We start from the raw sequence: 13,413 nt of genomic DNA, 5'->3' as shown, positions 1-13,413 counted from the left end.
CCTCTCAGGTTTCACATCTCCCCTCTCCCTCTACTGGAACTCCTTTTGGAGCCCACCCTAAAGCTCCTTGGTTGCTTCAGATGTCACCCCCTCCAGGTTATTATTCCCATAACAGTACTCCGGCAGGGACTTCTTTTAGTGATGTTCACAGTCAGTCTAAATTGGCTATTTCCTTCCCTGAAACTTCCCTTTCTACTGACTCATCCCCTTCATTGACTGGCTCTATGACTCCTGATGACACCTCAGCCAACGTCTCACCTCCTTTATTGACTCCCCCTGATACTATTTCTCCCCCTGCTCTTGAAACAGTCGAGGGCCATCAGCACTATAGTCTTAGGTCTACTGGTCAGGTTCAGGAACAACAACTCTCTTCTGCATTAGGCAAGATGCTATTGCCAATGATTAGATGCATTAATCCTGTACCTCAACCACCTCTGGGCCATCCAGGTCACGCCATATGGAGCCCTTTTTCTGATCTGAAGGTCTACAGACCTTTCCGTTGTGATGAGCTGCGGGAGCTGGCTTCCTCATTACCTGATCCTGCTAAGGACATTGACAGCTTTGAGAGAGATGTGAATGCTGCTGTTCAGATGTACAGACCGCACTCTGAGGAACTTGAGGCTGTAATGAGGCTTGCGCTACGTCTCAAATGGGCTGATATAAGGGGAAATTTTGATGATAAATTGACTTTTGATGATCCTTTATTTGCACCTCAGGTGTTACAGCTGCTGCAGAGAATCAGGCTCCGGTTCCCTCCACAAACTAACTGGGACCTGATCTCCTCCTGTAAACAGAAGCTGAATGAATCTTTCGATGATTTTTATGAACGCCTGGAGAAAACTTTTTCGCTTCACTCGGGCATGAATAAGCATGCCAATGACTACAATACTGTTTTGAAACAACAATTAATGAACAATGTTCTCCCTGCCCTTAGTGACCAAGTCAGGACTTCGTGTGTAAACTGGGAAACACAACCGCTAGTACAGGTCGTGGGTGTGTTCAGATTTGCCGAACGTTTCACTCTGCTAAAGGAGCAAAGGGAGGCTGCTGAAAAGAAGGACTCTGACGTGAAGCTGCAGGCTGCACAGGTTAGGTACTTCAACTCCAATGCTCGCACAGAGCCACAGCAGAGAGATGGACAGCGTCAACAATCAAGGGAGAATAGAGGGAATCGGGGTAATTCACAACAAAACCGCAGGTTTAACAGTTCAGATGATCGTTGCTATTACTGCAACCGCAGAGGACATATCCAGAGAACATGTAGAGAATACGCTAAACAGCAAAAGTCTTCTCCTAACCAATGGGGATCTGCACCCCCTCCGGGAGTCTCTGTCAGTTCTCCGCAGGGAAGTGGTTTCTGACTAGGTGTAGGACAGGTAGGGAAAGCTAGGGAAAGTGAGTGTGTACGTGATGAGGAGAGAATCATTCATATTCATCAATACCTTAATCTGCATACCAAACCATCTGATAATCCTACTGTAACTATGACTGTTAATGGGGAAAGTTTGTTTTTTTTGGCTGACACAGGTGCTCATTCTTCTGTAATTAGTACTGCTAGCATGACACAGCGTCCTCAAGTGACTGAGGAGCTGGCTAAAACTGTTGGTGCTGCAGGCATTGTGAAGAATGAAAGAGTGACTGTTCCATTGAAAGTGGAAGTAGATGATTGTCAGCTAACACACCAGTTCATTTTGAGTGAATGTTGTCCAGTGAATCTTTGTGGGCGAGACTTGTTATGTAAGCTAGGTTTCCAGATGACCTGCTCCTCAGAAGGTGTCACCATACTCAGATCATCAACAATGACACCTCCGGAGGTGACAACCATGTACACCGACGCGCCTACCGATTGGTCTTATAATTGGTATGTTGATTGTAACACTCATACATCACAACATTTGGAAAAGTTGTTTTCAAAAGTACGGACATGTTATAGCTACGATGCTCCGCTCAGCCCTCATGATAACTTGCTCTGTACCGCATCAACATCTTTTTTAAGCCAAGACCATGGGTTTGAGGACACTTGGATGTTGCCTCAAGTGGATGAGACATTGATGTGTAATGTGTTGTATGTTGGACCGGATCATGCAGTTCTTTCTGTCGACCTTAACGGTACACAGAAACAGCTGTATGATGGTCATTCTGTGCCTCATGTGTCTCTTGCTGTTTCTGAGTTTGTTAATAGGAGGGATGCTGATGCGTGGCTGATGGACATAATGACAATAACGGACTGGGTCGGAAATCCTCATCAAATGAGGTATTCCCCCAAGACGGGGGTAAGAGCATTTCCTTACACCTGGGCTATTCCAGTCACTAGGGGAATCCAAGGATCATGTTTCTTCCAGACACAATCTGATGACTTATCTGAAGATTTATCTGTATTACAAGGACTTCCAAATTCATTATGGGCAAAGGACAAATTTGATATAGGGAAAATTCGAAACGTGAATCCTGTTGTAGTTACCCCTAAAGGTTCATTCCGACCAAAGCGCGCTCAGTACCCGCTCCCTCTAGAGGCTATAGAAGGTATTGCAGAGGTACATGCATCTTTGTTAGAGCGTGGAGCCATTTCTGAGGTTGACAGCTCTCCTGTCAATTCTCCAATCCTCCCTGTGCGCAAAGCCTCAGGAGAATGGCGTTTTGTTCAAGATTTGCGTTGTGTTAATGAAGCTGTCATTGCTAGGACTCCTCTTTGTCCTAATCCTGTAACCCTCCTTGCCTCCATTCCTTCATCAGCTACTTTCTTTAGTGTTATTGATCTCAGTAATGCATTTTTTTCTGTACCTGTACACCCTGATAGCAGACATTGGTTTGCTTTCCAGTTCAAGAACAAAACATATGTGTGGAATGTTATGCCTCAAGGATTTGTTGATAGTCCTTCTATCTACAATGCAGAGCTCGCGCGCAGCTTAGAAGGATTTATTCCACCACAGAATAGCATCATTGTCCAGTATATGGATGATTTGCTTGTTGCTAGCTCAGACAAGGAGTCATGTGTCAAAGACACAAACGCATTGTTGTTTTATTTAGCAGAGAATGGCCATAAGGTTTCCAAACACAAAATCCAGCTGGTGCGTGAACAGGTTACATACCTAGGTCACGTTATTTCTAAAAATGGAAAATCTTTAGGTAGCAGCCGTGTGGAGGCTATCCTTGCTCTGCCCATGCCTACAACCAAAAAACAAATGATGTCTCTGTTAGGAACTGCAAACTATTGCCGGGCCTGGGTCCCGGATTTCGCTGAGCTCACACAACCCTTGTCCGATCTGGCCCACGGACGCAACCTTTCTCCCTCTGACCAAATCACCTGGACTGACGAAGCACGACTGACTCTAACGGCCCTTAAACAGAGGCTGTCTACAGCCCCTTGTTTAGGTCTCCCTGACTATGAAAAGCCTTTCCACCTTTTCACAAATGAAAAGGACGGTTATATGTCCGCCGTTTTAACCCAAAAGCATGGGGACCGGTACAGACCGGTAGCATACTACTCTAAAAGGCTTGATAGTGTAGTTAGAGGGTTAATCCCATGTCTTAGATCAGTGGCGGCGGCCACTGAAGCAGTATTGGGATGTGTCGACGTGGTAGCCATGCGACCACTAATCGTGAATGTTCCACATGCTGTCTCTGCTTTACTTTTACAGGCAAAGACCTCACACCTGCATCCAGCGAGACTGTTACACTATCAGAATGTGTTACTAACCATGTCTAATGTTACTCTCCAGAGATGTACTGTCCTGAATCCAGCGACACTGTTGCCAACACCAGATGACGGAGATCCACATGATTGTGTGGCTGTTATTGACTTAGTCAGTAAGCCACGCCCTGACCTCACTGATGTTCCTTTGTCTAACCCTGATTTTGAACTCTTTGTGGATGGTTCTGCCCAGCGATCACAAGCTGGTGAGCCTGTTGTTGCCTATGCGGTTACTACTGCTGTTACAGTGCTGGAATCAGCCAGACTTCCTAACCATCTCTCTGCACAGGCTGCTGAATTATTTGCGCTCACCAGGGCATGTATTTTAGCCAAGGGTAAGTCTGCTACTATCCACACTGACAGTGCATATGCGTTTAGCACAGTCCATGATTTTGCGATGCTATGGAGGAATCGTGGGTTCCTTACCTCAAGTGGTAAACCCATTGCTCATAATACTTTGATTAACCATTTATTGCAAGCAATGTTGTTGCCATCCAGTTTAGCAGTATGCAAATGTAAAGCTCATGCTAGAACCTTGGATCCTGTGTCCATAGGTAATACGGCTGCTGACTCAGCTGCTAAAGCGGCGGCACTCTCCTCTTGCGCTCCTGTGTTGTCTATGCTCTCTCTCTCATCTGTGGATTCACAGGTCTCTCCTCCCATGTCTCTGAACGACATTGCCGACCTACAGGAATCTGCTCCTCCTGATGAGAAGAAGAAGTGGAAAACCAAATGCACATTCAATGATGAAAGCAGGTTATGGCTAGGACCTAATAACAAACCAGTCTTACCTCGTTCTTGTTTCCAGTATGCGTTCAAACTAGCGCATGGTCCTGATCATATTTCAAAATTAGGAGTTGTGAATGATGTGCAAAGGTATTGGTATGCGCCAGGGTTCACTGTGTTTGCAGAGCAGAGTTGTGCCAAATGCATCATCTGTATGCAAAACAACATTGGGAAAGGTATCAAAATGAAAATGTCAGCTCACCCGAGACCAGAGTCTCCGTGGGAACATGTGATGATGGATTTTATTGAACTTACACCATGCGAAGGGTATAAATATTGCCTTGTCTTAACTGATGTTTTTTCTAAGTGGACTGAAGTTTTCCCTTGCAGGCATGCCTCAGCAATCGCTGTGGCCAGGAGTCTCCTCCGAGAGATAATCCCCAGATGGGGATTGCCTTTGAAACTTTCCTCTGATAGAGGAAGCCATTTTGTGAATAATGTGATTAATGAGATTTGTAAGAGTTTGCAAATTGACCTCCGAACGCACTGCAGTTACCATGCTGCATCAGCTGGGATTGTAGAAAGAGCTAACCAGACATTGAAGGTTAAGCTCACCAAACTGATGGCAGAGACAAATCTGTCATGGATGAAAATTTTACCTTTAGCTTTGATGTTCATGAGGGGCCGTCCCCACCAAACTACGGGGCTCTCCCCCTATGAAATCATTTCTGGTAGACCTATGAGAATGTTTAACAAACCTTTTCCCCAGAACAAGCTGACTCTGATGTCCTGTGAACAGGACATGGTACAGTATTGTCTGGCACTCAACAACATACTAAAAGATCTCTTCAACAGAGTGAAGGCGACCATCCCGGATGCCAGAGAGGGTTTCTTGCATCACCTCCAGCCAGGCCAATGGGTGGTGATCCGGGACCTGAAACGGAAGGCGTGGAATAGTGCTCGTTGGCTGGGCCCGTACCAGATCTTGCTGACAACCCAGACGGCCATCAAAGTAGCTGAGAGGACGTCTTGGGTACACGCCACCCACTGCAGGCTGGTTCCAAACCAAGAGGAGGCCAGCCGGCCAAAAGATTCCAACAACCAAGATGCATTACCCGGTGTCACCACCAGGGCGAAAGCTCACTCTCTGGTCTCCTCATCTGAGGAATCAGACCAAGGATAACACACCCTATCTTTTCCTCATTGCTGTCATGATGACAACTTTGACCCCTGCCCCAGCAACGCCCAATCATAATCCAACCACACTCCCCCTCACACACCTACTCGCACCCCCCTTGAAAGAGAACTCGGACCAGTTCTCTCCTGAAACTGAAACCATTGAACGAAGGAAAAGACAAGAACACACTCCAGTATTCGTTTGTCCCGTTGAGCGTTGCACTCCACTTGACTGTTGGGTCTATACGGTAGACGAAGATGGATGGAAGATGCTGCATACTGCTTATGTGAGATTTGAAAGTAACAAACGATTCCCAGGTTCTACTATTGTAACTGTGACTGAAGTTAATGTAGAGAAAGATTCTCCTTATTGGTGTGTTTTAGCTAAAGATGTTATGCGAGTATCAAGAACAAAGAATTATGGAGTTGACATTTGTAGATCTGTTCCAGATTATCCTCGAGGTACTGTGTTTAACTGCTCTATGCACCTAACCAAATCAGCTAAGTCAATTGGACAGGAAAAGAAGCATCCTAATGAAGCTATTAGTGTAGTCAGAGACTTTGCACATAGAATGAACTACGCTAACTGTTGGATTTGTCAAAATGTACCTCTTAGTACTGCTGCGCCCATATTCTATCCAATTCCTTTAACCCAAGCAGAATGGTCACACTATGACTGGCAGGGTTTAGCTACTCATGTTTTCTCTGCTCCTGGACAATCCTCTGCTTGTCATTTTCATGTAGGATTAGATAGACTAGGTAACTCCTATACAGGGATTGAAGAGGTTATTCTAAGCAAATTGACACTAGAGGTTAATGAGAATCATAGACCTTCTAATTTCTCCCGCCTTATTCTGTTCAAGGTTACACACTTTTCTGAAATAGCTGGACAGGGATTGGTTCACAAAATTCAAGTTATATTAGTCCAAATAGACAATCATGCACCGAGTACTAGGTTAGCTTGCACAGCTGTATCTACTACAGTAAATTGGCGAAATTCAATTACCATTTCTGGATTAAAATGTCAAATTATCGATTGCATCATTAAAGCACAAACAAAATTGCATCCTCAAGAAATGGAACATCAAAATCAAGTCGACCAATTCAAAGTAGTACCTCTTCAACAGGTTACAGCCTGTATTGATCTTTTCAGATACAACACACAAATTAGGACACAAATTAATGATCTAGGCACTAGCTCCTGCGTTGCTCCTATCTACGAATTCTTGTACCCAGGTTCAGCGATAGGCCTTCCAAAAGGGGTATTTCTAGTCTGTGGCGATACAGCTTATTCAAACCTAAATAGCAACAGTGTAGGAAGATGCTATCTTGCTCATTTAATCCCCATGATTAGGAAGGTGGATCACGCTGAAATGCAGGTAATTCATCATCAATCCAATTATAGACATCGTCGTGCTATATCGCCCTTTCAGTTTATTTTTGGTGTATTTTTCCCTAACTATGGCATGTATAACACCCAAACTGAACTCATGACTCTCTCCGCTGTCTTGGCGGATCACTTGAATGCATCGGACAGAGTAATTTCAGCCTTAGCTAAGGAAGTGAATGAAATGAAGAAAGTTGTGCTACAGAATAGGTTTGCCTTAGATATAATTCTTGCTAGTAAAGGAGGAACATGCGCGATTGTAGGGTCAGAATGTTGTTCGTTCATCTCAGATCCAAATGCCACATTAACAGAGTTCCATGAATCAAACATGAAAGGTATTCAGACTTTAAAGACTGTCCATGGGTTTAATGCTTGGGGAATTTTCGATAATGCTTTTTCAAGTTCTGGAAATATTCTCAGATCTCTAGGTATCATTTTTATGATTATTATTTTGATTATTATTATTATTGGCATTGTTCTTAAGTGTATTGGAAAGTGTTTGAATACTGTTACAGAGATACCCATTACTGCATTAATGTTCAAAGGAGAAGTTGAATTAGACCTTCATTCAACTCAAGAACTTAGTCAAGTCTGTGCCATTGGAAATAAGGATTTTGAATTGTTTTGAAACTTGAAGTTAAGTTTTTTTTCCTCTCAAAAGAAAGAGGTTTTTTTTTTTTCCACTCATGAATATATGAAATTTGTATTAGATTAGTATCATGTTATCTTTTTACCTTGCTTATGATGATATTTTATAATTTGATTCCACATGGTTGATTCTTTCATTTATTATTGTTGTGGATGTTTTACCCACAAGATTGGGGAATTGTTAAAGAATTTCAACTCATCACCATGTGTTCACGCCAAGATAGGTTTCTGTTTATCTTATTCTATTGATGTTCCTGTTTCCTCTGTTTAATTATTTTACAATGTTTGTGGGAATCACACCTTAGTTAACTTCTCACTGCCATATGTGCCTGCCAGAGCAGCTGGTCAAATATCATGTCACGACACTGTTCCTTTAAAAGGGCTCCGCCTCTATTGGACGGGGCTCTCTGCTGGAATCCATTTCCTGTTGTGAGAGACCGCTTGCAAACGTATTTGAGAATAAAGCTCTCGTCCTTGTTTTAACCAGCTGAATCGACCACTCGCGTGCTCTTATTCTTAATCCAGTTATATTAAGAAAATAATTATCAACAAGACCCACCCCAGGTCTGTAGACCCACCCCGGGTCTGTAGACCCACCCCGGGTCTGTAGACCCACCCCGGGTCTGTAGACCCACCCCGGGTCTGTAGACCCACCCCAGGTCTGTAGACCCACCCCAGGTCTGTAGACCCACCCCAGGTCTGTAGACCCACCCCAGGTCTGTAGACCCACCCCAGGCACACGTCCACTCCTGTTCTCCTCAGCGTCTCTTACTAAGTACCATGTCTCAGTGTTCCCCAGGCAGGCAGCAGGCTGGGAACGTCTCTCTATCTGCAGGCTCTCCACAGGCAGGCAGCTCTAATCCCTCCTCAGCTCCCCTGCTGTTACCCCCAGCCTTTCACCCCCCCCCCCCCCCCCCTCTCTCTGAGCCATGTCCCACCCCCAGCCTTTCACCCCCCCCCCCCCCCCCTCTCTCTGAGCCATGTCCCACCCCCAGCCTTTCACCTCTCCTCCTCCACCTCTCCCCCCTCCCCCCCCCCCCCTCTCTCTGAGCCATGTCCCACCCCCAGCCTTTCACCTCTCCTCCTCCACCTCTCCCCCCTCCCCCCCCCTCTCTGAGCCATGTCCCACCCCCAGCCTTTCACCTCTCCTCCTCCACCTCTCCCCCCTCCCCCCCCCCCCTCTCTGAGCCATGTCCCACCCCCAGCCTTTCACCCCCCCCCCCCCCTCTCTGAGCCATGTCCCACCCCCAGCCTTTCACCTCTCCTCCTCCACCTCTCCCCCCTCCCCCCCCTCTCTGAGCCATGTCCGACCCCCAGCCTTTCACCTCTCCTCCTCCACCTCTCCCCCCTCCCCCCCCTCTCTGAGCCATGTCCGACCCCCAGCCTTTCACCTCTCCTCCTCCACCTCTCCCCCCCCCCCCCCCCCCTCTCTGAGCCATGTCCCTCTATCTTCATCAGTCCCCCTCTCTCTCCGTCTGTGACTCAGCTAGATCAGGCTGCTATCTCACTCCCTGAAACGCTTCTTCACACATCATCATCTCTCTCGTCTCCTGTATCTCCCTCCCTCCCTCCCTCCCTCTCTCCTCCTGCTCACGCACAGCGGGCTACAGCACCGTGGTCTGGCTCTCCTTTCTCAGACAGAGATTCACACGGGAGGTTTTGTTCAGGGTGATGTTGAGCTGTGCTCTGCCTCGCCGCCCACATAATCCCTCTTTCTCTCGTCAGGAGGCATAAGAACGCCACCTACAGCCTCTCTCACTGCCTGCTGACATTCCTCCAAGCGAGAACGTTTTCCTCTGAGCGAGAACATTTAGAGAACGTCTCTCCTGGTGTCTCTCCTGGGCGCCCGGGCGGGTGGTTTACCTTGATGATGAGGGTGAAGGAGCGGTACAGGTCTCTGCTGACCGGCCGCAGAACACGCAGCTCAGCTGTCGTCTTGTTTAAGGAGAAATAATCTGGATATGATGCAGGATGCCCTGCAATAGACAACAGAGCACATGCACACACACACGCGCACACACACACACGCACGCGTGCACACACACACAGTACTACAATTACACGAGCTAGAGTGCATAGTTTATATAACTGTCTGTGTGTGTGTGTGTGTGTGTGTGTAAACAGAGGAGTGTGGTGTGCTTAACCTACCAACCAGGATGTAGTAGAGGATGCCAGGCCGCTCTGACGGTGGCTGGATGTTCCTGTCCATGTCCACGGCTCTGATGGGCGGAGTCACCGTCAGCGGGTTTAATTCACTCTGGAATAAGATGGGGAGGCGGAGTCAGGGACACGAAAACAGGAGCAGAACGCTCCGATGCTGCAGTGCACAGTCACAGTGCTTCACGAGTAAATAAAGGTTTGAAATGAAATGAAACATGTTGCTGCCTCCCTACAGTGCAGTGCTGTGTGTGCTACTGCATGTAAATGGCATTCTCTGCATGTGTTCTACAACATTCCTTTAATGGCACTGGTGTTCCAGTACTGTACATCCCAGCATGTGTGGGTACAGTATCGAACCCATAGTTCCTATGTGAAAGAGGATAACATACTATACAGTGCAATCCCATTGACAGTAATGCCCCTACAAACATGCTTGCGTCAGTCCCAATCTGATAGACCCTGTACATTGAATACAATTACTATAATCATCTAATAGGCTTGAGCTATTAGCTGTGGCCATCCCCAGCATGGCTCTAAACATGCCTAATAGCGCCATGCATCACAGCTAATCTGTTTGTTGTGCTGTGGGCACAACCCCCCATGCTCACTTGCCCCATAGACATCCGCCCTAATTAGCTAGCTCCACATCCCCGAGCATAGCTGCACATATGGTGTACAGTACACAGAGGCCTAGAACTCCAATGAGATGTGCGTAGCAGCTGGAAGGATGTCTGTCCCTCCCTAGCCCCCTGTAACCCTAACCCTAACCCTTCCCTAGCCCCCTGTAGCAGAGTCAGCATGGCTAAGGCTGTAAGTAGAGAATGCTTAGGGGGTTTATGCTGCACTTCCTTAGCACAGGAGAGCTCATCGTTAACAGGCAGAGTCCTTCCCTTAGGGGGACATTTATACGTCTCATCCTAACACCACTCACACCCTTCACTTTTACAATGACTGCAGGTGCACTAAATCAAATCCTGCAGGCTGTGTACAATGATGATTAGCTTTGATACCCTCCTTCAGCAGCCATTTCCTCAACCGAAAACACCCCATGAGGACAGAAACAAACACACGTCAACACACTTAGCGGTTATGAGGAGATAAACCTCCTTGTGGATGTGTCGATATAATGGACGTGGATGTGTCGAGAAGACGGGTGTGCATGTGTCAATAGGACGGGTGTGTCAATAGGACGGGTGTCTACGGAACGTAGCTCAGGCGGTAGAGCGGCCGGCTGTGAACCTCAACGGTCCCGGTTCGATCCCAGCTTCCGGAGTGTGCCGAAGTGTCCTTGAGCAAGGCACTGAACCCCAAAATTGCTCACATGTGGCACGGTGGTGCAGGACCTTGTACTGTCTCACAGCAAGAAGGTCTCTGGGCCTTTCTGTGCGGAGTTTGCATGTTCTCCCCGTGCTCGCAAGGGTTTCCTCCCCCCCAAAAAGAACCCAATACAAAAAACATGCAGAAGAGGCTCTTCAGTCCACCCTGACCAAGACCTGGACTGAGCACTTGGACTTGGTCCCCGGGCGCCATGAATGATTGATGCCCACTGTTCCTGGCTGCTCCAGGAATGCAGAGAACAATTTCCACCGGTCGACCACGAACGTTGCATGTGTGTGACGTGTCGCCTCATGATATGAAATGTGTGATCACTGTGTGGTAGGAAGGATGTGTCGAAAGGAAGGATGTGTCGAAAGGACGGATGTGTCCATAGGGTGGATGTGTCCATAGGGTGGATGTGTCCATAGGGTGGATGTGTCCATAGGGTGGATGTGTTCATTGGACGGCAGCAGGTAGAATCAACATAACACATAGATGACGTGAAATGTGAAAACGTGAGAATTAAATACAACTAGATAGTACATTTCCTGGAGAAAATGTGAGGTGGGCTAGCTGCTGCAGCTGTATGTAACAGCTACTGCTAGAACTACTACGGACCAGGCAATCTCCATGCACCCACCGGCGAAGACCGTGCGTCTCTAGCCCACTCAGGGGCTGAATTGTGGGGTCCGTGGCGTGGACAAAGATGTCTATTACAAAGACATCTTTTTACCACCTAAGGAACAATGCCAAGGTGCAACCCTTTCTCTCTCAGGCTGACACCGAAAGACTAATGCATGCTTTCATCACAAGCAGGCTGGACTACTGCAATGCTCTACTAGCAGGCCTACCAAAGAAAGCAATCTCTAAGCTACAAATGATACAGAATGCTGCAGCACGAGTCCTCACTAAGACTAGACGAAGGGCACACATCACGCCAGCCTTAAAATCACTACACTGGTTACCAGTCAGCTCTAGAATGGACTTTAAAATTATATTACTAGTCTATAAATCTCTCCACAGTCACTCACCACAATACATTTCAGACATGCTTGTTAGGTACATGCCCAACAGACCACTCAGATCCTCAGGTACTGAACTTTTAACAGTTCCAAAGGCCAGGACCAAGAAACACGGAGAGGCAGCTTTTAGTTTCTATGCCCCCAACCTCTGGAACACCCTACCGGAGTGCCTAAGAAGGGTCGAAACAACAGAGGTCTTCAAGCGAGATCTCAAGACGTACCTTTTCGACCTAGCCTACAATCACTAGCCAGGACCTTGAGACACAGAAAGGCAGCCTCAAACCTACCTGTGAATCCTCTGTATACATTGGTGTATATCCTGCTATGCACTCTATGTATATCAAGTTGTGTACAGAAGCTGGTTGCCCTGAAACAGGCTTGTTCTGTTCTGATATCTGTGTTGCTTCAATTCAATTCAATAACCTTTATTTAAACTCGAAGGACACTGAGGTTGCCCTCATTTACAGTGACGACGAGTAAGAGAGATAAAATAGTACAAAGATAAACATGAATAAAACAGAGGTAAGGCAATAATAACACTAAAAGCACAACATGAAAATAGAGTAAAATAAGTTAAAATAAATAAGAACAGAACAAGAAATACAGCTAAAAACAATTACAGTAAGATGTGCAAAATTCAGAAACCATAGTTCTAAAATGACCAAACGAAGGGAGGGTAGCCATTTTAAAAGTGCTTTGGAGGGCATTCCAGGAGTTTGGAGCACTGACAGTAAAAGCAGTCATTCCTAGGTTGGAACGAGCTCTGGGAACCTTGAGCAGGAGCACCTCACTGGAACGGGTTAGATAAGACCCAGAGTTCCAATCCAGCATAAAAGTAATATAAGGTGGTTGCTTACCAATAAGAGCTTTAAAAATAAATAAAAACCAATGTTTCTCACGTCTCATAGAAAGGGACGGCCAGCCAACCTTTTCATACAGGGAGCAATGATGCGTGTTATAGCTATCTCCTGTAATGAATCTAAGAGCTGAGTGGTAGACAGTGTCTAAAGATCTGAGAGTAGAAGCAGAGGCATGTCTATAGACTACATCACCATAGTCCAGGACAGATAAAAAGACTGCTTCGATAATCCTCTTTCTACAAAGCATTGGAAAGCTAGTTCTGTTCCTATATAAGAAGCCAATTTTCTGCCGTAGTTTGGTCACAAGATTATCAATGTGAAATTTGAATGTTAATTTATCATCGAGCCAAATGCCCAGATATTTATATTCTGAAACTCTCTCGATAAAGGATCCATTTGCAGCAGTTATGCGCAGACTATTATGGT

At 46.4% G+C, this 13,413-nt stretch overlaps 1 protein-coding gene across 1 annotated transcript in view; it reads right to left on the bottom strand.

Annotated features, from left to right (window-relative positions):
- The window catches only part of LOC311325894 (protocadherin-15-like), a gene marked incomplete at both ends in the record, with an annotated part of 380,555 nt that overhangs the window by 261,159 nt on the left and 105,983 nt on the right, over positions 1 to 13,413 (bottom strand). Inside the window, 2 exons of the mRNA XM_084458712.1 lie at positions 9,492 to 9,604; positions 9,777 to 9,885. Of these exons, the coding sequence (XP_084314838.1) occupies positions 9,492 to 9,604; positions 9,777 to 9,885 (222 nt within the window). The remainder of the gene's footprint in view (positions 1 to 9,491; positions 9,605 to 9,776; positions 9,886 to 13,413) is intronic.

Source organism: Borostomias antarcticus (genome assembly GCF_949987555.1).
Source record: "Borostomias antarcticus genome assembly, chromosome: 25".
NCBI classification, from domain to species: domain Eukaryota; kingdom Metazoa; phylum Chordata; class Actinopteri; order Stomiiformes; family Stomiidae; genus Borostomias; species Borostomias antarcticus.
Note: the sequence above shows the minus strand (reverse complement) of the source record. Positions and strands in the feature narration are given on the sequence as shown.